We start from the raw sequence: 27,625 nt of genomic DNA, 5'->3' as shown, positions 1-27,625 counted from the left end.
CGCGTGAAGAATCGCGAGTACTTGCCAAGACCAGGTACGCGGGTGCCTTTCCGCCGCTAACTCTCTAGCGTGTGGGTACGCGTGGTGCGGCAGAGTTCTTGCTTGCTTGATCAAGCCGCTGCCCCCAGACCGGAGAAGAGGCTGATGATGCCGTGGAAGATGAGTGTTGGTGGCGCCGATGACACCCACAACCCCACACGCAAACACATGCGCACACTACGCGCACTAGAGAAAAAGAAGCAGCAAAGAGATGCCCTCGGAGACGACTTCCCTCGCTTCTCCAGGGCACCGCAGTCCGTTTCCTTCGCTTGTGGGTTCGTGCGAGCGAGGCTGTGTGTGGGTGTATTGCTGGAGCTGGTGTGTCCCATGCGTCCAATGAGAGGTAGAGAGGGTAAAGGGTGGGTTGAGGAGGGGACCACGTGCTTTGAGAGAGATGAGGGGGGGCGATCGCAGGAAAAACGGGCATGGCACAAGCCCGGACACGTTGGTGCCCGAGTGTGTGTCTGTGTGTGTGTGTGTGTGTGTGCGAGTGTGTGAGAGTGCTGTGCACACATGGCGGCAGTCGTGGATCCTACGCTGTCGGGAGACAGCAAAAGTGACGGCAACGATAGCTGCCGGTTATTGGATCGGGGAAGGGGGGCTCCTTCGTTTCGTCCTGCTTGTACTTGCGAGGCGCAGTGCAGCAGGAGTGCACACATCTCTTGCCCCCACCCCACAGACGCGCACCGTTTGCCTTGAATGCAAGCACAAACAGCATTGGACTACAACGCGCTGCACTGCCAGAGAGGTAAGCGGCGATAATGCACCTTCGACTCGGCGGGAGAGATCCCGCCCTCACCCGCGCATTCACTGGTGGCAGAGGATGAAGAAAGGAGGAGTGGGAGAGAGAGAGAAGGCCTCGCCCGATGCCACAGGCGGTGTGTTGCCCTCGTTCTTTCTATACGCGGCTGGCACTGCGCATGGAACGCGGGCACCCTCTCCCCGCCCTTCCATTTCTCGATGCCCTTATCGGTACTTCAAAGCGTTTGACGGCTCAGTGGTAATGTGCGTCGAGGCACAAGCACACGAAGGCGCGCAGATACGCAGAGACAGAGAACGCGCGGGCACACACAGACGCCTACATAAGGTGACGAATAGGCGCTTCAAACATCGCCAGACCTGGACAGACAGCCACGCACACACGCACACATTCTGAGAAAGAAGAGGGGGAGAAGATGCGTGCATGGGAGGGGTGATAGCGGCTTTTACCGGTCGCATTAACTCAATAAACCTGCCAAGACAGCCAGCATCCCACCCCGATCCGCGGCGCCCTCGCAATTTCTCTTTTCGTGCGTGCTGCTGCACGAGGCCCACCGAGGCGCGCTATAGCGCCTCGCTGCTCAGCTGAACTCGAAAGTATCGGTTTCTTCAATGGCAGCAACAATCTTCGCGCGAGCCGTCGCGTAGTCACGGTACGGTGGTAGCTTCAAGGTAGAGAAGCACGTTGCCGCCGAGGGCAGATGATCGGGCCCGGACGCATTCATCGCCAGCAGCTGAACCTTAAAGGGAGGCGCCAGGAAACGGAAGCCGAGTAGCGGCGGTCGCGTCATGGACGTCGCAAACTTCAGCAGCTGTCGCTGCTGCTCGCGGGTGAGAGACTCCACAACGTCCCAGAAGAGCCGCACCTGCGGTGTGTTCACGTCCTCCGGCTTGTCGTACACTGTATTCGCCTTCCAGTCCTCCAAGTCGATCTGCCCCGTCTCATCACCGCCGAAGAGCTTGCCGACCTCGTTACTGTCGAACAAGCGAAGACGGTTAGTGTCAATTACAGAGTGAAGCCCAGCGCAAAACGCGCGTGTCTGCTCGGCGGCCTCGCGGTTGAGCTTAAAGTCAGCGACGAGGTGCACGTAAAAGAGGCAGTTGCGCGGCGTCACGTGCATCTGCGCACCGTCAGGCACCAGCTCTACCTCCCTTGTGATGCCCAGCGCGTTCACTGTGTAGACAAAGGTCAGCCCAACCGCCTCCAGCTCTTCCTCGCTAAGCTGCGTGAGGGACATGAGCTGGTGATAGAGCTCTGCGTCGAAGCTCTTGAGGTTGCTGAGGGTGTTGCGGCGGCCCAAGATGGCGTTGCGAAAGTGAAGGGCGAATGGCACGTCTTGCAACACACCGTCGCGCAGCGCGCGACCCACCATTGCCCCCAAGAAGCGGATCTTCAAAAGATGCTGCGGGTCACTGGTCGCCACGGCGCTGAAGGAGTTCGGGTACACGTAGCCGTCTGGGGTCTGGCGAAACAGGCCGTATTCAGCCGCAAACCCCTCCTTGCACAGTGACACGATACACTCCCGGTACACACCGCGGCCGTACCCGGCCTCGAGCGTGCCGTCGTCGGCAATGAAGCGGATGTTGAGCATGTCGTTGCTGAGCGGCTTGTCGTGGAAAAGGTCAAAGGCGCCTATGAAGGTGCGTCCGCGCTGCACCACCACCCGCCGCTCGCTTGGCAGGGTCCAGTGGTGGTCCGTCTCCACGAGCAGCGCCGAGAGGAGCAGTGCGCGAGCGGCAAAAGGGAACAGGAACGGTGTGTGCACAAGCAGCTTTGTGTACCGAGTCGGCTGTTTCCACTGCGCGCTGCCGTGAAAGGCGGCGTCGTCGCCGGGAAGACGCACGTGGGTCACCGACGTGGTCGCGGCACCGGCGGTGGTGCTCGACATTAAGCCGCCCACAACGCTTCGCTCTCCGGTCGCGACGCTGGCGCCGTCAAGCTCTGCCTCTCCTGCCTCTGCGGCATCCTCCTCCACCACGGCGGCGCTCGCCGCATCCCAAGTGCGAAACAACAAACCCACCGCCGCCTCGGCAGCGACGGTGCCGACGGACATCCACAGACTGGTCGCCGCGGCAGGCACAAACGGGTCCGCCTCGTCCACCGTGTGCAGGCGGGAGAGCAGCAGGCAGGCCGCGCGAGCAACAGCCTCGCCGTTGGAGTCCGGTACGACGCCGTACATGTGTGACCGGTGCACAATCTCCTTCAGCGCGAGCACCAACGCCCACGACTCCTCTGTAGACAGCACCGCCATCTCGCCACCGCGACGCAGCTCATCGGCGAAGTCGCACACGTTCACATAGTACGCCAGCATGGTGAAGAAAAAGATGGAGAGCGACGCATGAGGGTCATAGAAGGCGAGAGGGTAACGCGGATGTGTCTCCCACGTTGGCAGCCGCGGGAGGGACATGAGGGCGGGCGCGGGGTGGGCAGCCGCAGACACGCGGCGGCGTCTAGCCGGCTCCTCGTCGGTGAGAGCCAGCTGCTCCTCCTGCTCCTGTGCACCCCACGCCGGGGGCTGGCACAGCCTCTGCAAAGCCTCGCCGGGCGGCAGCACAGCCCGCAGCCCCTCGCAGCTCTGCCAGTACAAACTCCAAAGGCGGCGCAGCAGCTGCGGTGTGCGCACCAGCTTCGCGTACAACGACAACGTCTCCTGCTGATAGCGGCTGTACCTTGGCTTCGAGAAGGTGAAGATGGGCCACGCAAACACGTTGCACAGAATCTCGAGTGGGCTCTGCTTCATCGAGGCAGACGACGGCCACTGAGCGGCAGCGCCAGCATCCATGAAGGGCGTCGTATTCGCCAGTGATGCAGCTGCTGCCGAGTCGCCCTCCTCGTTGCTGCCGTCTTCCACCGTCGGCGGCGCGCCGGTATCGGTGGGTGCCTCCACGGTGGGCTTCTGCAGCGCCATCAGGCGCAGTTTCTCACACCGCTCGTCCTGCGCGATGAGCAGTTGGAGCAGTTGCAGGCCACCCTCGGCGCTGAACAGGTACGAGGTTAGCAGGCGGTATTGACTCTGTGACGATGCAGCGACACCCTCGACATCGTCCTTCCCATCCACCGTGCGTCGCTGCTGCCGCCGACCGGTGTTGTAGGCGTAGTGATCTGCCAGAATGCCCTCAATAAAGAAATCCTCGCGGCACAGTCGCTCGCTCAGGCAGCTGACGCTGAGCAAGTACCACTTCACCACATCCGTGCAGGCGGCTAAGCACGACGGCGACACAACTGCAGTGCACGATGTCGTCTCCACGAGCTGATGGACACGCGGCAGCAACCGCACAAGGCGCCCAAGCACACGAGCACGCAGCTTCCCACCTTGCAGCCCACTTACGCCATCGCACGCCGTCAACCCCGTGTCCATGGCAGTCCGTCTGTAGCACTCCGCTACAAGCATCGTAAAGCACGTATCCACCACGTCGCAGCCGCCACGCTCGGGCCCCTCCGCGGCTGTATCAGCAGCGCCGAGCAGCACCGCCAGAGAGTTGGAGGTGAGTCGCTGGGACTCCTCCCCGGCGTAGGGAGCGCACATACAATACCAGCACACCTGCGCAAAGGAGCCCGTAGGCGGCGACAGTGGGCTGTGCCCGCCGGCTTCAGCCTGTGAAAGGGGCGGGAACGCTGCGACAAGTGGCTGCAGCAGCTCGCTGCACTGCGAGCGCACGCTCACCGGATGTGCCACCGTCTCTTGGCCTAGAAAACTGAGTGTCACGGTCAAGGCATGTACCGCCGGCCACTGATCAATAGACGCCGCTGCAGCCAACGACGGCGAAGCCACCCCCGTCGCTGCCATCTCAAGACCGCCGTGGCTTCGGCGAGGTGCCGACTCCTCGTTGAGCGTACGTGCAAACGCGGCGTTGTGTGCGACGATGACAGCCACAAGATACCTTGCCAGTCGCTTTACCAAAGATGCGCTGCTGGATGGCGATGCGTGGTTGCCCGGCACCGACGGCGTCACACGCGAGAGTTGCTGCAACAGCACGCAGAGGAGAAGGACCACATCTTTGGTGGGCAAAGAAGCAAGAAAAGAAGGCCACGACAGCGACAGCGGATCGACTGACCGATTGGCTGCGGCTGCCTCTACTGAGGCAGCCGCAGCCAATGCGATGGTGTCCTCCTCAGTCGTGTCCTCACCCTCCGCGCCGCGGTTGGTGGTTTCGCTGAGAGCTGTGTAAAGGCATTCGCTGTAGTGCCAGAAGACCCGCTGCCGGTACGCGCGCTGCTCTCCGAGGGGCGTTACCGAGGAAGTCTGAGGAGAGGAAAGAGTGACACTCTGGTGGGCCGCGGCAGTAGCGCCTAGGCCAGTCGCCCCAGGTAAGCCTGAACCCGCATCACCTAATACCGTTTCTGCGCGGCATTCGTTCTTTGCTGCAGCTCGGAAAGGCGAATCGAGGCGCAGCGGAATTTGTGACTGGTGGCGGCGCACATACGAGAGGCACCAGCACGCCGTGTGTAGGCGTGCCGTGAGCTGCTCTGTCTGCCTCGGGACGTCAGGCGTGTGCACAGCGGAAGAGACACCCCCAGAAGACGTCGACAGTAGAATTTGCTTCACGTCCGATGACACGCTATCCAGGTCGCTCAAGGCCAGACGCACCATCGCCTGGCAAGCAAGCCACTGGCGAATGGCGCGTTGCAGCCGCCGGGCGGCGCGCATGCGGCGCGCCTCCTCCTCTCTTTGAAGTCGCAGTCGTTGTGCATCTTCGATGATGCTGTTCCGCGTCTTGTGATGGTCGCGCGCCAGCTTCATGTTGCGCATGCGACTGCTGCCGTTGAAGACAAATTGGCTCATCTTCAAGGCGTGAAATGTGAGCCGCTCCCACAAACACTGCGGGAGCTGCGAAGCAAGTCGAGGCCGACCGTAAAGGGGGTGGATGGAAGGACGCGAGGGAAAGCGGTGCAACACAGAGGCCAAGCCAAGCAGAGGACGAAGAACTAAAGTGCACGCAATCCACGCTGCGTGTGTGTGTGTGTGTGTGTGTGTGTGTGTGTGTGTGTAATTCGATCTCGGCTCACGTCGCACGAAAAAACACCTCAGACAGTCTGTCAGTAAACGAAGAATTCGAGAGAGAGCCCCCCCCCATCGAACAGTCGGCCAAAACAGCGGGGGAGTAGATGGGGCAAGCCGAAAAAGAAGTGCAGGCTTGGCGTATGGTCGCTGCTGGTGCCCTCCCTCCCCCCGCTGCTTGCTGATCTCAAGGCAAATAAAATGCGCCTGTGTCCTTGGTGCACTCCCTCCTCCCTAAGATTCACAGCCATGCACAAGAGGCGCAGAGGGGAAGAAGGTGAGGGCGTGCGGGTCCGTGTATGCGAGCGACCGAGATAAAGCAGCGTGGTGAGAAACCTGCAGTGCGAAAACAAAAAGAAGGAGGGCGGAACGAATGAAGGTGGACAAGGCAGAAGTTGTAGATGCTTGAGTGGGCGTGAGAAAGACGTAGGATGAGCTGCAACGTCATCCACTTTCACGCACACATAGGCACACACGGGCACACGCAGACACGGGTATGTGGTGCAGCTCCGTCTGCACTACCTGCGCAACGGCGGACCGATGGTGGTGGTGGCGGTGCTCCTTTAGCCACAGTCACCACAAAGCAGTGAGAAAACCTGCACAGACAATAGGGGAAAAGTGCGAGCAGAAGAAATTCTTGATAGATAACTACATACACAGCCAAAAACAGCACACACACACACAGATGGGTCAGCAGTTGCGCCGCTACCGCTGAAAAGCGAGCCCCTTCCCACCACCACCACCTTCTCCTCCTCCTCCTCGCAGAAGGCATACGGCAGAATGGCGTGACTCGAAAAAGTGCAAACTCGCGGGTCTCATATCGTCAACAAAGCAGGTTGCACCCATTGTGTGTGTGTGTGTGTGTGTGTGCTGTCATCGATGCCATCAGCACCAAGTCTTCCAGGAGTGAGTCACGCGCAAAGTAGAAGAACGGTGGGAGGTGGTGTAACTACGGTGTGTCTACTTAAACTTGAATGCGTTACTTATGTGTCTTGCCACCACCCACGCGTGAGTGCACATGCCCACAGCAGCGGCGCTGCACCTTTACGGGTATGCGATAAGGGCCCTCGTCTTCTTTGTCGCGTGTGTGTACGTGCGCGCGTATGTGTGTGAGAGAGAGGAGGGACAATCGTGGCGGCGGGAGGGTTGTGGAGTGAGCTGCTGCATATGGAGCGCACATCCACACATAAACGACAAAGACCAAGACTGTAAAGCCAGGCAAAGGAAAAGAGGGGAACTGCACGTGGGCGCCCCGCAGCACCGCTAAAGACGCCTGCCAACGGAAAAGAAACGACAGCTGACAGCGCCGGCGCCTGAGCGGGCAGTGGAGTGCTGTCGGCAGAGGGAGAGAGGGAGGGAGGCTTTCTGGGCACACGGGAAACAACAAACAAAAAATGCGAGCACACACACACTCACACTCACACACGTATGAACACAAGGTGCGCAGATATACATATATACACGGGCTGACGCACGCACAGAAGAGGAGCCGTTCGAGTCCAAAACCGAACACGGCAATTCAATGGAAAACTAAAGAAGACAGATATGTCATGGTCGTCGTCACCGTTCGCGTAGCCCAGCAGCCGTGCCAGCATCGCTACCGCCATGGATTTCACCGACTCGCGAACGCGTGTGCGCTAGATATACAGACATCTACGAATCCAGAAATGGAAAAGGGGAAAAAAGTGCGTGAAGAAAAGGAAAAGGGATGGGAAACAAACCAAGACACCCGGAGAGAGCGCGCGGGAGGCGGGAGAGGGACGAGAGACCGTGGCGCGAGAGACACGAGCAACGCAGCAAGCGGACGACTGCTACACCGCCATTGGAGAGGCGGAAATGCAGAAAGCGATGAGGGGAGGGGAAGCACAATCCGCCAAAAGCGGAAAAAAGTCGCACGCAGCGCCGCTCATGTTGCGCACGCACACAGAGTCCATCGCATTGCTCTACCTCTCAACCAAAGCCTCACCTTCACCCAACCATAAGTTGTATGGAGGCGCTCTTCGATCGAGTGCCTGTTTCGTCCACCCCTCTGATGTATTTGTGCACTGCCCTCAGCTCTGCTGCACGCCCTGTGCGCGCACTCGCAAGCACGTCTGTACGCACAGCCACATACACAAACGAAAGTCCCTCATCACGCACCACAACTTCTCTGACCCGGTCTGCGAGACATTCCTGCGAAGATGTCCACATTCGAGTCTTGTGCTCCACCGCCTACGATAACGCAGTAGCGCCGTTGCACATCTACTGCCTCAACCGAAACCTTCGCGGACCAGCTCCCCGTCATCTACGATCGCTGCCAGAGCCGCTACACCGTCGCCATGCGATGGCTTGGCAGGGCAGCTCATCGTGATGCTTGCGTCTCTGCGCTAGTCACAGTGAGATTAAGAAATACACGCGCACGTCACGCCCCACGCAGAATCTTGATGGCGACATCATCGATCCACTGACAGTATTGATGCAACCCGGTCGGCTCCCCGTAGAGCTCGTAGAAGCACGCCCGCGCAAGCTGCAGGTCGCTGGGCTGCAGGGCGGCCGCGTTCTTCTCGTAGCGCTCAATCCTCTCGAGCAGCTGCCGATGCCGAAGAGGGTGCAGCGCTAGTGTGCTGGGAGTCACCGCCTTTGCGACGTCAGTTCCCCGGGGAGAGGAGTAGGTGCGAAGCTGTGGGGGCGCACCGGCGCGCTGGTGAACAGAAGACCGCTCCAGAGATCTACACGAAGGGGCGGCACTGTGCAACTCTGCGTCATCGTTGTTGAGTTCCGGCAGTAGAGCCACGGAGCGATTAAAGCTGTGCGCAAAGGCGGGAGAGACGGTGCGGCGTTGTGGTGAAAGGCGACCGTAGGGAGTTTGGCTGTCGTACGTGTTGCCGGTGCACGACGGCTGCGGTGACACCGTGTCAGGATGGAGGGCGCGCAGCAGCAGCCGCTGATGTGCCAGGGCGAGTGCGGATACTGAGGACGGTGCAGTGTGCAACTTCGCCGTGTGGTGAGCGCTATGGCCGCCATACCGCCTTGGGTGGCGCGGCTGATCTACTGAAACAGCGCTCGCTTGAGCAGGGCTGGGGGCGCTGCTGTGTCCCGGCCTAATGATACCGTTGCCGCGCCGCACCACACTACTCGGCACCGCATGCCAAGAGTGCGGGGAAGGAGAAACGTTAGTTCCTGTTGGTGTGCTCGGGCACGAGGCCTCTGCACCCGCCGCAGCAGCTGAATGCGTGCTACCGACCGATTGCGCAGGGCGGCCGCGCCGACTCGCGCTTGCCGCCCGTGGCTTCTGCCGCGGCGTAGCAGGCTTTGATGATCCACGCGATGCAGGCCTCGAGCTCTCACGCGCGCTTGCGCTCTCGCGACTGTACGAGCGCATGCCACGCGCGCTAGACCCCCATGGAGAGGCAGTGCGAGAAGGCATCGACCCTTTGAAGCCCTGATGCCCTACACGAAGTACCCTGCTCATCCGAAGGCGTATTAGGTTCTCCTCCACGGCGAGGTCGCTTAGTGTATAGTAGAGGCGACTGCAGTAGCCTTGCCAAGCCGTGACGTCGCTCTTCTGCCTCGACTTTGTTGGCGGCACCGCCTCGTGCGACTGCGCCAGCAGCGCCTTAGCAAACTCCAGCTGCCGGAGGTAGCTGTCGAGGTTTTGCTCGACGCGCTCGAGAAAGCCACGATCCTGCGGCCGCACAGGCGCAGGCCGACCACCAGTTTGCAGCGGTTTGTCCCGATACACCTCCGCGACAGAGATGCGCTTGTCCCACGCAGCCAGCATCGCCGTGTGCTGCTCCATTACCGCGTGCACGTAGCGCTTCACATCCTCTTGTGTGCTGATTGCCGGCGTGCCGGCCTCCTCGGAAGGCTCCGGAAAAACAGACAACGCCGTCTTAAAAGGAAACTGCGAGTTGGAGGCCGCGCTGCGAGCTAGCACCGGCGTGGAGGCCTGGCGGCGGCGAGCGTGCGAAGCGGAACGATAAAGCACCATCTCCGGTCGGCTCCTTGTGGCGCCGCCTCCGTCGCACTCGGCAGTCGCCTGCTCGCCGTTGGCTGCTGCGGCCGCGCTGCTGTTAGTCGCGCCGTGGTGCGGTGATTTCAACAAGTAGGAATGACGGATGGAGTCGTGCCCGCGCACCAGGATCGCGGAGGAAGCCGCCATCGCCTCGAGCGAGGGACGAGAGTCCCCAAGTGAAGTGCCGTTCGCGTCCCCGCAGGCACTCAACGGCCGCGTTGTGGTGACGGGCTGTCGCGGGCTGTCGTTGGTGCCGTTGCCTCCATTATGGCTTGGCGTCGGGCTAGGCGCAGCGGCGGGTGCGCTGTTCTGTGTCGCCTTGACAGCATCGCAGCTTTCCTCCAACTTCTCCCGCGGAGGCTCCGCTGCAGTGCCGTTCGGCGTTTCGAAGCGCGGCGCTGGTGGCTGCGGCGCGTCTCCTTCGATGCCGCAGAGGTCAATGTGCACCTCACGCGGCTGTGGTGGCGGCGAGTTCTCCATTGAGTGCAAAAGGCGGAAGGGAAAGCAGGTGCACACCTCAGCCCGACGAGTGTCACGGCACGAGATGTAAAGAATACAAAGTGAAAATAAAAAAAGATGACTAGAGGCTAGCGTGGAAGGACGACGATGCTCTGCTGCACACCTGGAGGGGGAGAGAGGGGGGACAGATGTTGAGGAGGTGCAGAAAGATGCGCACGGTAGCGTACGATTGCAGCTGCCACACGCAGACACGCCCAGAGAGGCAGCGAGTGCAAGCGAGAGTGTCTGTGTGTGTGTGTGTGTGTGTGTGTGTGTCTGTGTGAGAGAGAGGGAGAGGCAGGTGGCGCCACACGTACGAAACCGTCGCAAAAACGAATGCACAGAAAAAGTACAATACACTAAAAAGAGATGTGCACGTGAAGGAAGGGGGAAGTGGAGGGAAGGGGGAGGGGGGGAGCACCAGGGAACCACAAAAATAAGCTACAAGAGAATAGGTTGGGTATGTAGGGAGAAAGTGAGGAGTCGGCGATGGTTCACATGTGCACCCCGCGATTGAAGCTGGCTTGCACAGGCACAGAGAGAGAAGGGCGGGTGGGGCACTCGAGCTGGCTGTGCGGATGCGGGGTGGCAAGAGGTAAGAAAAGACAAAAGAAAAAGAGCGGGTGGGTGGAAAAGACAAAGAAGTAAGACGTCAACGGAGCAGTCGGCATGTGCGGCACACAACAAGGAGCACGCCGACGCGATTTACATGCAATACACCAGCTCGAAGCGCAAAGGAGGTGAACACTGAGCGACGCGGAGAGCTGAAGGCTGGAAAATAGAAGGTTAGAGATCAGAAAGATGCGCCCGTGCGTGTGTGTGTGCCTCTGTTGCTGACTATGAAGAGGGGAGAGGCTGCTTGCGTATGAGCGGTTGCGTCTCTCCTTCGTTTTTTTCCGCGCCGCTAATGTGACTGTACAGGTGACCCTCCTCTATAAGCTGCGGAGGAGGGTGGAGGAAAATGAAACGCCCAAGTAGAGAGCAGCGGGACTACGACTAATGGCGTGCGTGTGCGTGAGTATCCACTTCTTCTCCTTCGGTTGATCTCAAAGGAAACAGCAGCAGATGCCACCACACACGTATAACGAAAAAAGAATCGCGTACGAGGAGAGTCGCGAAGATGAGTAGCTCGAGGGGTAATCGAAGTAAGGGTGTTGTTTTCGGCGTTCAAAGTCTCTTTGGGTATGCGTGAAACATGAGTCGGTTCGCGGTAGAGAAAAAGAGCGAGAAGGAAACTGCAAGGGAGACCGCGTGCGACTAGCGAACAAGAAACGCGGCATGGGTTGCGCGAGGGAGAGAAGCAGGGGGGGGTATGACGCACACAACGGCGGCAAGCGAAGATGGTAAAGATACGCACGAGATATCGGCATCCCGTCGAAGCGGGGATCAGTGCGTCGAGCAATGCCACGGACGTTTCATGTGAGTACACGTGAGTGGCGAGGAGCGCGGTGGCACGTGCACGGGCGCGGATGTGGAAAAGACGCGAACAAAAGGTGCGAAGAGGGTAGGAACAGGAAAGGACGAGTAGAACGCTGCACGTGGTGCGGAGAGAATAACGAAGAGACGACGGACAAGAGTCGTAGCGCCTTGAGTACCACGGCACCATGATCGCGACGAGGGGGGAGCGGCGCACGCAGGGGGTGGTATCCCAAAGAAGCATCATCGCTACATAGGGGAGAAAGGAGGAGGAGGGACTCCCAGCTGCGAGGAATGTGCAGCCCCTTTTTCCCGTTGAGCAACAAAGGGAGAAGAGGGCAAGGAAACAGATGCGTGCATGCGCATGTGCCTTCACCAACACAGGACGCGATTTTCTCTTGATGGTGTGCGTGCGTGTGTGTGCGGACGGGCCGCTGACACCAAGAGGGCCGCATACCGGCAGGAATCAAACGCGTCTCTCACACAAGGACATCGCCAACCGTATGCGCCTGTGACTGTGTGCATGGACGAGAGGGCGGAGCCACACGCCCTCCCGCCTTCCTGCCTCACAGGGTGGAGGCATGAAGGGGGCCGGGTGGGCGGGGCTTACTCTGGGGTCTTGGGCAGTCGAAAAAACGAGAGAGAAGAGGCCATGACGTCACTGGGGCGCCTTCTCGAACAAAATGCAAACTGCACGTAGCAGTCACAGGTAGAACCAAAACCTCGCCTTCACTCGCCAACGAACACGCCATCGTCGCCCCCCCCCCGATCGTGCCGAGCCGTTATGTCCCGAGGAAAGCGCGCAAAGACGAGTCAAGAGAACGAGGAAAGGGGCACGGCCCGTTCCGCCGGCATGAGTGCGGCGCGCCGGTTCGCTGGCTCACGACGGAGAATAAGGCACGGGGAGAGAGCGAGAGCTGGTCGCCGGCAGTCCGCTGACCACAGCACGTCTTTACCATGATATGCATGGATGTGCGTACGCATGCATGCGGCCCTGTTGAGCAAAAGCGAGCGAGAGAAAGGGAAAAGGCGGGAGGGGGGAAGGGGGGAAGCACGCAACAACAACAAAAAGAAACGCGACAGACAGATGACTGCGAAGAGAAAAGTAATGACAGAGGGAAGGAAGCAGACGCGCACGGCGGGGCGCATGGTACCACAGCGGCACGCACGCGTGCACAGAGGCACAACCGCAAGTTTCAAGGCCACGCACGCAGGCACAAGCGATAAAAGTTGCAGGTGCGGGTGCGCGGAAGTGCGTGCGAAAGTTCGACGTGCGCTGGCATTTTATTGCCGCCTGCCCTTGAACTTCGTGCCCATGCCCTCTCCGCAAGCGTCCGCAGTCCACATCATAAACACGGTTCGTCGGCTCCGGTGCAAGTGTGAGTGTGTGCGTGTGATGGCAGTGGAGGACAAGAAGGGCAATTCCGTTCGTGCAACGCGCCATCCTCCCATAAGTCAGCGAAGAGATGCATACAACGGCAGCGCATCCACCTCTGCCGCGATACAGCTGAATCCGGGTCGTCATGGACGAGTCGCCCTTCTGTCGAATGTCGGCACGCGTCTCTAACGGGCTCGGCTTGTCCTTGTCATGTCCCTTCCTCGGGTACGTGCTGCGCGATCGGGGCCAGGCGGAGACCCGGCTGTGTTGCACGCCTTGGCGTCTAGCGTGCGGGTAGCAGCGGGGCTGGCCTAGGCGCGTGCCGGATGAGCTCAGCGAGGCAGTTAGCCAGCTGCAGGCCAGGGTCCTCTGGAGACCCTGCACACCCTGCCTGCGTGACATGTCCCCCCTCAGTCGCCTCGAGCAGCGGCATTCCACAATGTGGTGCGGCGGCTCTCCACACTGGAGTCTGGAGGACTCAATAGTGCAGCTCGGGGTGTTCTTGTCATGCCTCTGGCGTCTGCGCCTCATCGGCCCACCCGGCCGGATGTAGGAGATGCCCCATGCTTCGCACACATGCACCCTGGGGCTGATCGGCGTGCACCTCTGCGCACCTTTCTCCTCCACCACTCGTGCTCTCCTGACGGCCGCGTGCCTCGGTTAGATGCGGTACACCACATGCCAAGTACAGCTGGCATACGCGTGCGCACAGTTCCCGCACCAGTGGGCCTCGGGGTCCGTTGCAGGACAGCGATGTTGTCTGGTGAGTTCGCTGTCGGCATCTTCCGTTTCCGCCGATATTACAGGGGGGCATGCGCGGATGGCTTGCCCGCATGCGCCGTGACAGGTGGGACGATGCCGTGAGTCTGTGGCGACAGGGGGTGGGGGGCATTCCGCCTTCTGCTAAACCCGCAGTCCTCTCACAGGAATGGGCACATCCAGCGGAAGGAGGCCGCGGACAGACGTGTCTGGACGCACATATCTCACAGCTTGCCGTTCTGAAGGGGCATAGGGTGGGCAGCGATAGACGCTCGACGTGGAAGTCCCATGCAGTGCCCTGCAGACATGCGTGATCAGATCACCGCATGCCGTTCGGCGGGTTGAGGAGGGATCGAAATGAAAAAGGTAAGGGGGTTAGAGAGCGCATACAGAAGAGGAGAGTAAGCTGCACGCACAGGCACGCACACACTACACTGCGATCCACCTCGGTACGGCTCTCCCCTTTTTCCCTGCACGTGCGTGGGCGCACTCGAAGGCGTGCACGTCTTTGTCTGTCTATGTGTCTCTGAGCGTGTGCATACGCGCACCTGCGTATTTTTTTGCGAGAGAAGGATTGAGGCGACACGTGCGATTTCGCTTATTCTTCCAGTTTTTCGTGTGTGTCCTTGGAGGCAGAAAAAAACGGCGGGGCAACAAGAAGGGCGCCGCACCATGAAAGGAACGCACGCGCGTCATGACGGCTCTGATTTTGCGCGGTTGCGGCTGGCGCACGACGCTGTGCCACCATCTGAGAGGGTGGTGAGCCAACAGAGGCAAGCGTGTGCGATTTTGATCTTCTGATTCGTGTAAACCGGTATCTTCTCCCCGGCATCACGTCTGCAGCTCCGCGAGACACGCCTCGTCCGTCCGCAAGGTTACGAGGCTGTGATTAATCATGAACGTTGCCGCCTGAGCGCTGAGTCGGCAACAGAAAGCCACATCATCCGGCTTGGCTGCCATGGCGGCAAGGAAACCACCGGCGAAAGCATCACCCGCGCCAGTCGCCAGGAGTTTCGCCGAGTGGGCGCAGGTGGCCACCACAGGAACCTCACCAGACTCACCCGCACTGGCGGCGTAGATGATCGGCTCTGCCCCACGTGTCATGATGACACGGCGCACACCGTGCCGGTCGCACATCATCTCCGTCGCAATCTTCTTGGCCAGCACCATGTCGGACATCTCGCTTGGAACCCACTGCAGCATCATGGCAAGGTCGTACATCTCCTCCGGGTTGCCTATGATGATGTCGAGCTTTCCGAGCACGTCGACGAGGCCCTCGCCAAAGTCGTCGAGCACGCGCTGGTTGGCGAGGCCCATAGCCGCTAGCTGCTTGAGCCCATCAGGCAGCGTGTGGCAGCGCGAGCTGGTCATCAGTTGCAAGGTCTGGCGGACACGAACGACACTGGCGTACGCAGTCGTGTATACTGTCTTTGCGGAGCGCTGTCCTTCTTGAGCCGCAGCAGAGCTCACAAAGTCGTCTCTCAGGGAGCTGGCAGACGACGGGTGGACGACAAGGGTGCGAGAGTTTCCGTCCCTACAAACGACGCACAGTCCGCTGCGCTTGTCGCTGCTCACCTCGAGTTCCATCGTGGTGCCGTCGGCCTCGGCGGCGGACCGAATTTGGTCGCCGTGCTTGTCCTTGCCCACGCATCCCACGTACATGGCGTGCCCTGGCTTCTGAAGCACGTGTTGCCACACCCACTAAGCAACGCGTGCCATGTTGAGGTCAGAGCCACCGGGCGCAACACTAAGCGTGCGATGTGTCAGTATAGTCTCGAAGAGAGTGCGGTACTGGGGGATGTAGACGCATGCGCAGTCCTTCTCCAGGTTGTACTCCCTCAAGAAGTCACCGTCCACGCCGACGATGATGTCGAGCAGTGGGTTGCACTGCACATACAATGGAATGATATGCGTGTTAGACATGTCGAAGGTGCAGAGCGGGAGGTTGAGAGATGGAGGACAGACAAGATGACCGAGAATTCCGACCACGTTTGCACAACGGCCAAGGCGGTGGCTTCGCTCTAGATCTCACTCCGGTTGGTGTCTGCTGCCTCGCATGTTGCCGTGAGTACATTAGCGGAGCAGATGTATAGCAGCTGAGCTTCGTGTGTGTGTGTGTGTGTGTGTGTGTGTGTGCGTGTATGTGTACGGGTACGTATGCTCTCTCGTTGACATCGCTGGCAGCTACTGAGGATACCCGAGAAAGAAGCGGCGGAGGCGACCAATATGGACGGGAGAGTCGCGGAGGAGCTACGGAGGCAAATCTCCACAAGAAGTCCTTGGGAACCAGAGGACGGAAGAGAAGCGAGCGAGACAGAGAAGCAGAGAAAGGAAACCGGAAAGAGGGAGGGAAGGGAGGGGGTGAAATACTCTGGCGTTCACGAGAGAGAGACAAGCCGAGGAGAAAAGAAAAAAAAAGGAGGGAAGAAGGGGGAAAGAACGAATTGAGATGCGTGAACGATTTCCCTTCCGTTTTCTCCCTTCTGTGAGGAGGGAAGTGCGTCTGCACTTGTGTGAGTGTCTGTGTTTCGTGTGTGATCTCCGCGTGTGAGCTAGCGAACACTGAACTTTGTCGGACGACGAAAAAGGAGAGTGCGGCGGCTCTTGCGTTGCTGCCCTTGTCGAAGCCCTCGCTCGAGTGTCTGCAGTATGGAGCGACAAGGGGAAAGGCACTGAATGCGTCAAGGAGGACGAGGGCGGGGGAAAGGGAGGGAAGGGGAGGGGCAACGGTATGGACACAACACACGAGAGGCACACCGAGGAAGCGACAAAAAAAAAGGGTGGAGCGCAGTACGTGGAGCTGGGTGGTGTCCTCGAGACGCGCTCTGAATGATCAGCCTATGTGAGGGAGAGGGGGGAGTGTTGAGAATGTGTATAGGCAGAGAAGGAGAGAGGGACATGGATGGGCATGTAAAAAGGAACTAGCTTCACACGAATCAGTCGGCACAAGCTTGATTGAGCGGCACGCGTGTGTGCGTCGGTCTGCAGTGTGAAGGCATGTGGGCACTGAACACTGTGATACTGCCTCCGCGATCTCTCGGTATCCATCCCTTACCTTGTCGGTCATGGCCCACAAGCACTGCCGCTCACAGCCGCATGCGCAAAGCAGACGCCTTCCCACCGCATGTGTGTGTTTGTTCTTTCACTTCTTAGACTCAGTAGTCGTCAACCGGATGACATGGGGGCGGGGTGATGCCGCAGCGCGTGGCATCTCAGGGCCCAGTGCCCCCCCCACTCTGTGCGGAAGCCACGCAGCCCCTCCTTCGTCTCTCCCCCTGCCCAATGCCGAGCCACCTCTGGTGGTGGCACGGTGAAGCGCCTGCCACGTGGGGAGGTCAGAGCAATGTACCGCCCCACTGATGCCGGCGGTCGGGCCCTGGATGGCGCTGCGCCGGGGCGACCCGCGGCAGTGCACAGGCTTGCGCCACCCATATGGTAGGCGAAGCGTCAGCGTGACTCGAGCGTCTATCTCACCCCCGGCCCTCGCACTGCGTGCTGGGGTGCGGGGAGCCACCGACCCACCCCTGAGGAGAGAATGCGCCCGGTGGCGCCCGGCATAGTGGGGGAGCCGCTGTGAGGCGACCTGCGGGGTGCGGGTCGGTGGGCGGAGCTCGAGGCAGGGGGCGGTGCTCCGACGGCTGAGTCGGGCGCATTGCTGTATTGGCGTGTCTCTCGCTCTGCATCGCACGACGCGGATGGGGGCCTGTGACAGGCCCTGCAGGGGCTATCGAGAGGCGCTCAGCGAAATGCACTGTGGCAGAGAATAGACGCACACTGCTAAAAATAAAAAATAGGCGCACCCGTTCCCACTCTCTCCTGTTTCAGACGTCCTATGGGCACAGATGTAGGTGTCTACGTGTGCTATAGTATGGGTCGTCAACTTGACCGTTGCCTGTCTCAGGGACTTAAAGTGGACAGGTACACGAATACACGTGAGAGAGTCACAACAGAAAATGTCGGCAACCTTGTCCTCCAGCGCTTTCATTCACGGGCACACGCACACGTGGACACCCTGGCCCAGCTACACTACTTCGACAAACAAAGAAAACAGATGCGCAACCAAGGCCCTCAACCGCAAGCTACTGCTTGGCGGGCGTTACACAACGCACTCCGTGGCATCTACAGACGCTTCTGTGCGAGAAGGGGTAGAGGGAAGGGGTTAAAGCAGGCTGCGTGAACAGCATGCGCGTGGAAAGAGCCATGTCACTTGGCATGTATGTGGGTGGGTGGGTACGTGAGTTTGCTGCGCGGCTGTGGCGGCACACCGTAGTATGCGCTGATCAGCGGCGGAAGTGAGAGAAGGCGGAGAGTCAAGGAAGAGTCGCACACACACACACCATTTTCCTTCGGTGTATGCTCCATTTTTGCGTCTCACTCCTTTTAGCTTAGCAGCCGGCCTTTGCTATGCGACTGTTATGCCCAGTGCCACCCCACAAGGGTGCGAAGGGGAAGCGGGGGGAGCGGAGGAAGTGTTTCGTGGCAGACGATAGGGGCGCAAAGCAAAGCGCGAGTGAAGCACAGGAAGGCCCGGCATCTGCCGCGATGTGCCGATGTGCACCCACAGGGGCATCGCCGTTCCCTCCTAGCTCCAGATGAAACGATGTCCCTCCCACTCAGGGAGAGATGGACGGCTTCTCGGGATAGGTGCAGCCGTTGTGCTGGATGATGACACCGGCGGCGTAATTCCCCACCTCGCAGCACCGCTCGATGCTGCAGCTCATTGCGTACGCGGCAAGGAAGCCGCCAACGAAGGCGTCGCCGGCGCCGTTCAGGTCCACAATGCTGTCCTGCGCGATGGGCTGCACCGTGACGGAGCCGGTCTTGCCGCTGCGGGTAGCGTACACCGTCGGCTGGCTGCCCTGCGTGAAGACGACGAGGCGGTCGCGAGTGCCGCTGTACGGCAGCTCCATCACTGCCTTTTTAGCCAACTCGTGGGTGCTGGCGGGGTCCCACTTCATGGCGTCCGCAAGTGCCTTCGCCTCGACCTCGTTACCAAAGATGACGTCGAGGTACGGCACCGCCTTGTTGAAGTTCTCCGTGAAGTACTGCAGCACGAAGGGGGCGGAGAGGTTCATCATGAACTGCCCACCCGACGCACGGGCCGCCTCCGCGACCTGAAGCACATAGTTCACGTCGATCGTCAGCGTGAAGCCGGTGAGGTAGCAGAGCTGGCAGCCCTTCAGCGTATCAACGACATCGCTGCTGTGCATGTGATCCGCGGAGAGCAAATTCGCTGCGGACAAGTTCGCCACCAGCGAGCGATCCTTGCCTGAGATGCACACGGCGCACGAGCCGGTGGGTGCCTTTGTCGTATACTCAAGGTGCATGTTCACCCCGTCCTTCTCCGCGGCTTCCTTGAGTATTTTGCCGTACTTGTCGTCCGAGACGCAGCCAACGTAGTTGACGAAGCTGCCCTTGGGGGCCTGCGCGATCCACTGCGCCACGCGGGCGGTGTTGAGGCCAGAGCCGCCGGGGACGTAGGTCACGTCGGGGTGCTGCTCTAGCTCCTCGAAGATGCCCTTATGGATCTCCTCCATCAAACAGGCAGACGTCTTCTGCACCTTGTACTTCTCTAAGAACGCATCATCGACAGGGGCAGACACGTCGAGGAGCGGGTTGCACTGAATGTAGAGCTGCGGAAGCGCGGACATGGTGGAAGAGGGTAGGAAAGGGCAGTTGAAGCCGGGAGAAAGACAGGCGCGGCGGGGAGGTCGGTGAAGGTACAACTGTAATGACGAATCACAATATAACGGAAACAAGATGCTTGCGGGCTTGTGTGCACGTAGATGCAATGGACTTCCTGTGCAGCTTCTGCGGAGTCGCACAGAGTGGCGAGGCACGAAGAAGGAGACGTAGACGACAATCCAAAGGAAGGGATGCGAAAGAGACAACGAAAATGTGAAGGACACGGTTAACGCCGGTGTTGCAACATGCAGACGCATGTACACAAGCAAGTGCAGGTGTGGAAGAGAGGGAGAGAGGGAGAGAGGCGGTCGAGGGAATGGTAAAAGAGGAAGGATAAAACCCAGGCAAATATGGAACAGCCCTGCGGTGGGAGAGGCAACAGCACACGTGCGGACGGCCGCTGCCAACATCCCTGGCCCCCTCTCTCCCTCTCCCTGCGAGCTGCTGAGGGAGAGACAAACGATACCTTGTCTCGTTCGCCTCCGCTTTGCTTTTTGCAAGGGGGTGGAAGGGAAGGGGAGCGACGAGCCACACTGGCTCCCTGTTCTGTCACAGCAGCAGTGACGTGAGTGCACACAACAGACGCACAGGCTGCAGCTGTCTTTTTCGTACGCGCCTCTCCCCTTGACCCGTTCACAATGGCGAAAACGAGAGAGACGCATACGCAGAACAAAGTGTTCCGGTGTGCACATGCACGCAAACACAGGTTTGCATGTGCACACCGGAACCTGTCTCGGTAGTGCGGACTCGGACGCCGTGCTGCTTCTGCTTGGTTTCATTGGAAGAACGTTTTTTTCTTCTGATTCCTACGAATTGCTTACCGTACGCAGTGGCCCGGTGGAGGTACCGATAGGGGGAGTGGTGGAGGGACCTGTCCATGGCCGTGCGTAGACCCCCTCGCTCTTTTTTCCCCGTTGTATCGAACAAAGACTGAGAAGAAACTGTAAAAAGAGAGGACGGGAATCGTGGCTACGACAGGGTGGGGGTGGGGGGTGCGGGTTACGTGGAAGAGGGGAACATTGAGCAACGTAGAAAATGCAGAGAGGGATAGAAAGAGCACGGAGGTAGCGGCGATGAAGGAAGACGGCGGTGGTAGGAAGCAAGGACTGGGGAACCCTTCTCGCCATCCATACCTTCGCTTTCGTCCTTGTGAGCTCCGCTCCGCTTCCTCCCTCTCTCTCCCTCTCTCTCCCTCTCTCTCTCTCTCTCTCCCCCCCCCGCTGCTTTCACTACGCTTCGCATCTTTCCTCCCTCGCCATGAGCCACCTCATTCTGTGTTTCGCTTTGTCTTTAAGCTTCCTCTTTCCTGTCCTCATGCTCCTCATCTCATCTTGAGGGGGAGACGTCATCAGCTCATGGTGTTTTCACCATCACCACCACTCCTGTAACGCCAGCGAGCCTCTGCTCTCTGGCCTTCGAGCGTGTGCGACGTTGCTCGTTGTCATATCGTCCCCGTTCCGCGCACCCGTTTCATTATGCTTTTTTTTTGTTCAACGTCGCGCACACACGCACGGGTGCGTTTGAACGGCTCTGCTCGGGGTCTGCGTGCGTGGGCACGAGGGAACTTGTCCTCCCTGCCCCGCCCGCCGTGCCAGTTACTCTACTACTCCGCCACGCCACTACGCGCCCTCCCTACCTCCCCTCATCTCTTCTGCTTATAAGATGACTTTGTTGGAGGAAAGGAGAGTAGAGAGTGGGCCGTGGAGAGAAAGAGAGAGCGGACAAGAATACGACTATCTCACATGACCAACCGCATACAGACTACCAGAAGATGACAGACTATCCCATCATCACTTGCGCGTGTCCACTTTTGCTGTCCTTATTACTCTTGGTTGCTTTTTCTTTTCAAGCTGCGTTACACTACACGTACAAAGAACAAAACACCATATAGATAGAAAGCGAGGGGAGGGAGGAAGGGCGCCTGGGAAAACAAGCACACAAGACTAAGAACGTAAGAAATGGAAAGAGGCGGAGAGGAAAAAGTGGCAGTGGTGGTAGGGAGGTAGGGGAAGGGAGGGGGTGTGCGATGTCGCCGCATCGCAGTGAAAACACGAGAAGTGGGAAGGAGATAGGGGCTAGAAACACACACACACACACACAGATTAGCGCATCGCCCACAAACAACAGCATATAATATATTTTAGAAATGACCTCCAGCGTGCAGCCGTGAGCACAGAGAAGAAACACAAAAAAAGGAGCGGGCAAGATTCGAGCAGCTGCCACTAGGCCAGCGTGTCGCGAAATCAGCGGGGGCGATGCTCTCTCTCTCTCTCTCTTTCTCTCTCTCTCTGTGCGTAATTGTCGTGTGTGTGTGTGTGTGTGTGTGTGTGTGTGTGATGCACGGCTGTTGCCTCTAACCGAGACCAGAAGCAAGCAGCAAAAAAAAGGATGTAAGAGGATTAAAGCACCACACTCGAAACGGAACGCAGGCTTCCTCGAAGAAGCAGGTCGTGGATAGATAGAGAGCGCGCAGACACAAGCGAGAGTGAGCGGCAGCTTTCGTGAACTACGAGCTACAGGAAAGGACGCAGCTCCTCTCATTCCACTCTACCCCATCCCATCCCCCATCCCTCTACCTCTCTCTGGTATATCCACCCTACCTAGTCGACGCACCCTGCATCCGCTGCTGCTCGAGCATTTGTACTCTTTTCTGGGCAGGGTGCCCGTGTGAGTGAACGCATCGAGATGAAGTGCACACATCAGCATCCGCGCACACTACCAGATTTCATCTCTCCACCTTGTCCTCCTTTTCTCTCTCTTCAGGTAAAGGTGCTGGAGTCGCCCGGCCCCACTGCACATGGTATCGCGCACGTTAACCTGCCTTCGCACATCGGCGCCCCTTTAGGGGACGGAGCTGTATGCGTCTGTGTGAGCGTGCTTTACTTCGCCTTCTTCAGAGACACCGCCACCCCTCTCCATTCACACCACCTTTCTTCTGTCCGAGCCGCGTCATCAAGGGGGTGGGAATGAGGGCTGTAGAAAGAGGCTGATGAGGGATGCGACAATGACACCAACACACACAGACACACATACGCGCACACAGACCGCCACAAAAAGTGGTGAAGACGACTACCGATGCATGTCTGTATGCGCGTGAGAGCATGGCATCCTTTCCCCTCGAGCGCGCTATCCTTCTCTCCCCTTCGCTCACTCATTTTAGCGCAACGCAGACGCGGTGCTGGACCAGACTTCAGACGCGGCGCCCTTCGCGTTCTCCTCCAGCTTCTTCGAGGTGTTCGGCTCAAAGATGACGAACAGGATGAGGCCGACAATCTGCAGCACGAACGAGGTAACCAGCAGCGCGTAGCCGGCGCCGAAGCGGGTATGCGTGTTGGTCAGGAAATCTAGGCCGCAGAAGGGGGTGTAGTAGAACGCCGTAACGATCGCCCATGGAACAGTCGTGGAGCCGATGGCGAAGACGGCGAGCAACATCACAGCCTTCTTGATCTTGGAGCCGCAGATCATGTACCAGGACGCGCCGAAGAGACCGACAAGAGAGAAGATGGCCACAATGCTGAACGCCTCAGCCGCCTCGAAGCGGACATGCATGTCAGAGCAGTTGACAATGGGCGAGTCCGTGATGCGAAGCGAGTAATCAGGCTTCGAGCAGTCGCTGTGCAAGCCCCACAGCGTGAAGCACGGATTGAGCTCCAGTTCAGCACTAGAGCCCGAAAGGTCCTCTCCCCACGAACGGATCATCAGCATACCCAGAGGGGTGCCGCAGACCGTAAAGGTCATCGCCACGAAGGAGACAATGAATAAGATCACTGCACCCACGTGCTTGCTGTACTCCTGGTTGTAGAAGGACTTCTTGTTGGCCATGATTGCCGACGGAGAGTGAAGAAGAAAGAAAAAAGGGAAAAGAACGTGAAGTTCGAATGCTCTCTGCGAGATACTGCGTGAGACGAGAGAGAAAACAACGAAGACAGGAAGAGGGAGGGCACAGAGCAGTTACACGGGCCTCTTGAATTTTTGGTAGAAAAGGACACTTCACTTCACTGTCGAGGCTGCATAGAAGCATGTGACGGGGCGGTAACAGAGCTAGCGCGGAGTGGGTGAGAGGGCAAAAGAGAAGGCAGCAACGGGGGGACGGAGTCCAAGTAGAGGAAGGGGCACCATGCAGAAGCACACAAAGGCCTGCAGCAGAGAAGTGAGGTGGGCGCTGTAGCCAGGCGTAAAGACATATCTTTTTGAGAAAGACGCCACTGCTGCATAAAGGCACACGACAGGGGTGGGCGGCAGGCAAAACGTGCGTGTCGTGGCCACAAGACGCGGCGGCTACGAGCGGGGCGCGGTGCCCTGCGCCCCCCCCCCCGCCACCACCACCACTACCCGATCATATGAGTGAGGGGCACAAGGGGAGTGACAGGAAACTATACGGTTTGAGGGAAGACGCACACTTCTTCGATCTTGTTTGTTTTCTGCGACCTCGATCCCACCCCTTTTTCCACTATCTCGCGACACAGCAGTTGCGCGAACGGGGGAAGGAGAAAGTGGGGAGGGAGGCAGTTATGTGCTTGCACGTTACTCTTTTCGGTCTGACTTATGGCATGAATCACCCGATCCGCTCCTTTTCCATTTTTTTTTCCGCTGTACGTCATCCATTATTCATTTTGCAGGGGGAGGGTTGCGTGTTTGCGTATGCGCGCACCCTCATCCTCAGTACGTGGAAAGGGAGTCGGCGGCGGGACGATGAAAGTGCAACTTCTTCGAGCGGAAACAAGCGAGCAGAGATGCTCATGTGGGCCACCTTGTCCCTTCCCTACCCCCCCCCTTCCATCTGAAGAGCAAATGACAGTGCCAAGCGAACAAAAAAATCGGGCAGCACACACACACACACACACACACACATACAGGCGCGTAAACAGACGTGTGTGTATGTGTGTGTGTGTGTGTGCGTGTGTTCTACCCAGACAATGAAGAGAGCGCGAGCGAAGCGTGAAAGAGGGAGAGGGGGATTACCAGCGCTCAGCAAACACAAACAAAAGAGGGGAGCAAATAGAAAAAGAAAAACTCAAAGATGAAGCACGAGCATATAGCACCACATATGGCTATTGAAGGAAAAGGAAAAGGCGGGGTGGGGGAGAGAGAAAAGAGAGCGAACAGGAGCAGAAATCGGGGGAAAATCGGCAGGATGAAGAAGGTGCACTACACGCAAAACGCACATCAACGCAAGAAAGCAGAAAGCAGAGCAGCCAAGGAGGAGGCAGCATTGCCGCCCCCACCTTGATGATCACGTCTCTCTTCTGTTTTTGTTTTTTTTTTCGTTTGTTTTTAGGGGGGAGCATCGAATCACTTCCTACTCTTTTTTTTTTTGCGTCCATGTGCAGGCCTCTTCTCCATTCGTCGTCTCTTGTCCTACATACATATATATATAGTTTCTCTCTCCTGTCTTCGGCTGTGCATTCCGTGGTCAGCCGCACCCAGCAACAAAAAAAGAACGTTTTTTCTCTTGCCCTCTCTCATAGCACGAAGTAAATTCACCTTTTTACACACTCTGAACCTCGTCTCCGGGCATAACTGTGTGTTTATGCGTGTATGTTGAGTGTTTGTGACCACAACTTCTTCCACGTAAGGCGGAGACAAGGATGCTTCAAGCCAGCGCGCCGGAGGCACAGAATAGAAAAAAAACATGACAGCGAACGTGCGCGGCCGAAGGTGAGATGAGCTGTAAACAGGCATGGCATACAGGCAAAGAAGCGCAGACACTTGCTTGCGATTTTTTGTTTTTGTTTGACGTTGAGCGTCCGTTCATTTCTTTTGATGCATTTTGCTTCCGCACCTCCCCCTGCCCGCCGCCCGCCTCGCTTCTCCGCTCCCCTTTTTCGAGCTCCCGAATTCGTTGTCCCGCGCTTGAGCTTCTGCGGTCCACCTTTTCCAGCGCACACGCACACACACAGCGAGAGACAGGAGAAGAAGGGGGTGGGGGTGGGGGTGGTCAGAGCGCGAAAAGCAAAAAGAAAAAGACCGAGGTGTGAGCAACACGAGCACAACAGCAAACAAAACATTGCACAAGTCGAAAGATCGGTGCCTCTGTCTCTCCCTTCCACACGTACGCTCTGCGAACAAGACACGAGGATTAGTAACACAACAAGACAAGAGAGTCCGTGAGAGAGAGAGGAGGAGAGCAGGAGAGAGTGCCACACGCGCACGACCGTTCGGGCAACAGTGGGCAAAAAGCGAGGGCAAAGCAAAATGTGATTAAAACGGGAGAACAGAGAAGAAGAGTACAGACCAAACTCAACGTCTATGAGACGCACCCGTGGTGATGCCTGGGAGGTAGGGAGAAGGGGGTATTGCTGCATCAGACGGATTTCTGGCTAACAGCGCGTGCAGCAGCCTTTGAGCTGTTGTGCGTCTCCCTCGCGGGAGACAGAGGCAGGGAGGTACCCCATTCCATGGGCCATCAAGCAAAGATTATAGTAAGTTGTATTTTCGCTTTCGCGCGGTTGAACAACTCGCTCTCGCTCCCTCCTGAGTCGCTGCTCGGTGCCTCCTGAAGGAAGTAAGAGAAATCAGAAGGGAGAGAGGGAGGGGAAGAGAGGGGGGAGGAACATTACAAACCTAACAAAGAAATCGATTCGTTTTCGTAGTGAGTAAAGGAACAACAAGAACACAGAAGAGAACAGTCACAGCCATGGTTCCACCTCCGACACATACACCAGCACAGCGGAAAGCAATCACGTACCAAAAAGGGAAAGAGCGCTACATCAGTGTGCGTGTGTGCACGTCACTGCAAGCACACCTCTGTATATGAGCGTTTGTGCACCTGCAGCAAGCAACGAAGAGAGAAAAAGAACACAGAAGAATCATGTGCGCGTACGATCGAGCGCATGAGTAAGTCTGCTACTGGTGTGTGTTGGTCTGTCACGTTATGCTATATCAGCCCATCATTTGCGTCCCATACATCACGCCGTCAACCCTAAAGACGCATACGCGCACTCACACATGCCGATTGTGCATCACGGAAGCACCACCGCTCCTCTCCACTTCCTCTCGCCTGGACGAAGATATCCTCTTTCACATTATAATCAACAGAACCAGGCCAATCACCTGGGTGCACCACGCCGCAACCGTCAGACCGTAGCCAGCGCTGGCCTTGAACGACTCACGCAGCACAGAGCCGAGCGGCACGCCGTCCGCCTTGCCGCTCGACGTGTTGATCTTCACGGTCGACCCACCGCAGTAGTTGCCGTGCCACACCGCCGTCATGCACACCCATGGGATCAGCGCAAAACCAACCTCAAGAACGGCAAGCAGGACCAGCAGCACCTTTGCCTTAATGCCCATGAAGTACAGGCCACTCATCAGGCACGACAGGAATGACACAATAACAGCGACAATGTAGAACGCCTCCGATACCTGGAACAGCTGCTTCGAGCGTGCGCACCCTATGCTCGTCGGGCGGTAGTCGTAGTTGTTGGCGGTGCAGTCATTCTTCAGGCCCCACACGGTCACGCACGACAACTTGCTCGCGCCGCCAACGTTCATGCCCCTGCCACGGAACTGCGATATCGGCGCAGACGTCACGAGGAACATGAACACGATGCACGAGCACAGCATACTCAGCGCCACATCCATGCGGCCGCGGAGAGCCTCGAACCCCATGATTGCGAGAGAGGGTGATGTAGGGGGGATGTACGGCGAAGAGCTAGCGAGGGGGAATGGCGCGGAAAGCAGCGGACAGACTGTATAAGAAGAGAAGCAAGTGTGCAAAGTGAGAGGTGAGGGTGTGGTGAATCGCGGTTAACTTAGCTGCGGAGGTAGAGGGCGGAGGGGAGGCGGGGAAAGAAGAACGGCGAAAGTTGAGGTGCACAGGAGGGAGGGAGAGAGCTGAAGGAGGTGTGCGTGGCACAGCGAAGAAGAGATGGGAACAGAGGCCATTCCGGCACATGGTGAAGGACCCATCAAGAGAAACTCGCGCGTATCTTGAGTCGTGCTGAGTTTACGCCCCCGCGTGTAGGTGCACGTCGGTGTCGGATGGGTGACCGGGGGGCTGCGCCGCGCAGCTACAGCACACGCAGGCACGCCTCATTAACCCCGCACTCGCTTCTGCGCGGCGGCGTCGCGCAATCAGCGGATAGGCTCCGGCAGAGC

At 58.4% G+C, this 27,625-nt stretch overlaps 6 protein-coding genes across 6 annotated transcripts; all 6 read right to left on the bottom strand.

The window, feature by feature from the left end:
• Positions 1–1,379: 1,379 nt before the first annotated feature.
• LMJF_30_0910 (putative ubiquitin-protein ligase) lies at positions 1,380–5,582 on the bottom strand (the record flags this gene model as incomplete). The annotated part of the gene is made up of 1 exon (XM_001684634.1): positions 1,380–5,582. One exon carries the CDS (start codon positions 5,580–5,582, stop codon positions 1,380–1,382), a length of 4,203 nt encoding a protein of 1,400 aa, XP_001684686.1.
• A 2,617-nt stretch (positions 5,583–8,199) lies between these two features.
• LMJF_30_0900 (conserved hypothetical protein) lies at positions 8,200–10,272 on the bottom strand (the record flags this gene model as incomplete). Its single annotated transcript, XM_001684633.1, has 1 exon — positions 8,200–10,272. The coding sequence occupies one exon, from the start codon at positions 10,270–10,272 to the stop codon at positions 8,200–8,202; it is 2,073 nt and encodes a 690-aa protein (XP_001684685.1).
• Positions 10,273–14,674: 4,402 nt separating this feature from the next.
• Positions 14,675–15,505, bottom strand: LMJF_30_0890 (adenosine kinase-like protein; the record flags this gene model as incomplete). The annotated part of the gene is made up of 1 exon (XM_001684632.1): positions 14,675–15,505. One exon carries the CDS (start codon positions 15,503–15,505, stop codon positions 14,675–14,677), a length of 831 nt encoding a protein of 276 aa, XP_001684684.1.
• A 2,951-nt stretch (positions 15,506–18,456) lies between these two features.
• LMJF_30_0880 (putative adenosine kinase) lies at positions 18,457–19,494 on the bottom strand (the record flags this gene model as incomplete). Its single annotated transcript, XM_001684631.1, has 1 exon — positions 18,457–19,494. One exon carries the CDS (start codon positions 19,492–19,494, stop codon positions 18,457–18,459), a length of 1,038 nt encoding a protein of 345 aa, XP_001684683.1.
• Positions 19,495–22,684: 3,190 nt separating this feature from the next.
• Positions 22,685–23,350, bottom strand: LMJF_30_0870 (amastin-like surface protein-like protein; the record flags this gene model as incomplete). The annotated part of the gene is made up of 1 exon (XM_001684630.1): positions 22,685–23,350. The coding sequence occupies one exon, from the start codon at positions 23,348–23,350 to the stop codon at positions 22,685–22,687; it is 666 nt and encodes a 221-aa protein (XP_001684682.1).
• Positions 23,351–26,548: 3,198 nt separating this feature from the next.
• Positions 26,549–27,136, bottom strand: LMJF_30_0860 (putative surface protein amastin; the record flags this gene model as incomplete). The annotated part of the gene is made up of 1 exon (XM_001684629.1): positions 26,549–27,136. One exon carries the CDS (start codon positions 27,134–27,136, stop codon positions 26,549–26,551), a length of 588 nt encoding a protein of 195 aa, XP_001684681.1.
• Positions 27,137–27,625: the final 489 nt, after the last annotated feature.

This window comes from Leishmania major, chromosome 30, assembly GCF_000002725.2.
Source record: "Leishmania major strain Friedlin complete genome, chromosome 30".
Classification (NCBI taxonomy): domain Eukaryota; phylum Euglenozoa; class Kinetoplastea; order Trypanosomatida; family Trypanosomatidae; genus Leishmania; species Leishmania major.
The sequence above is the reverse complement of the archived record's forward strand: the minus strand, read 5'-3'. Positions and strand labels throughout refer to the sequence as shown.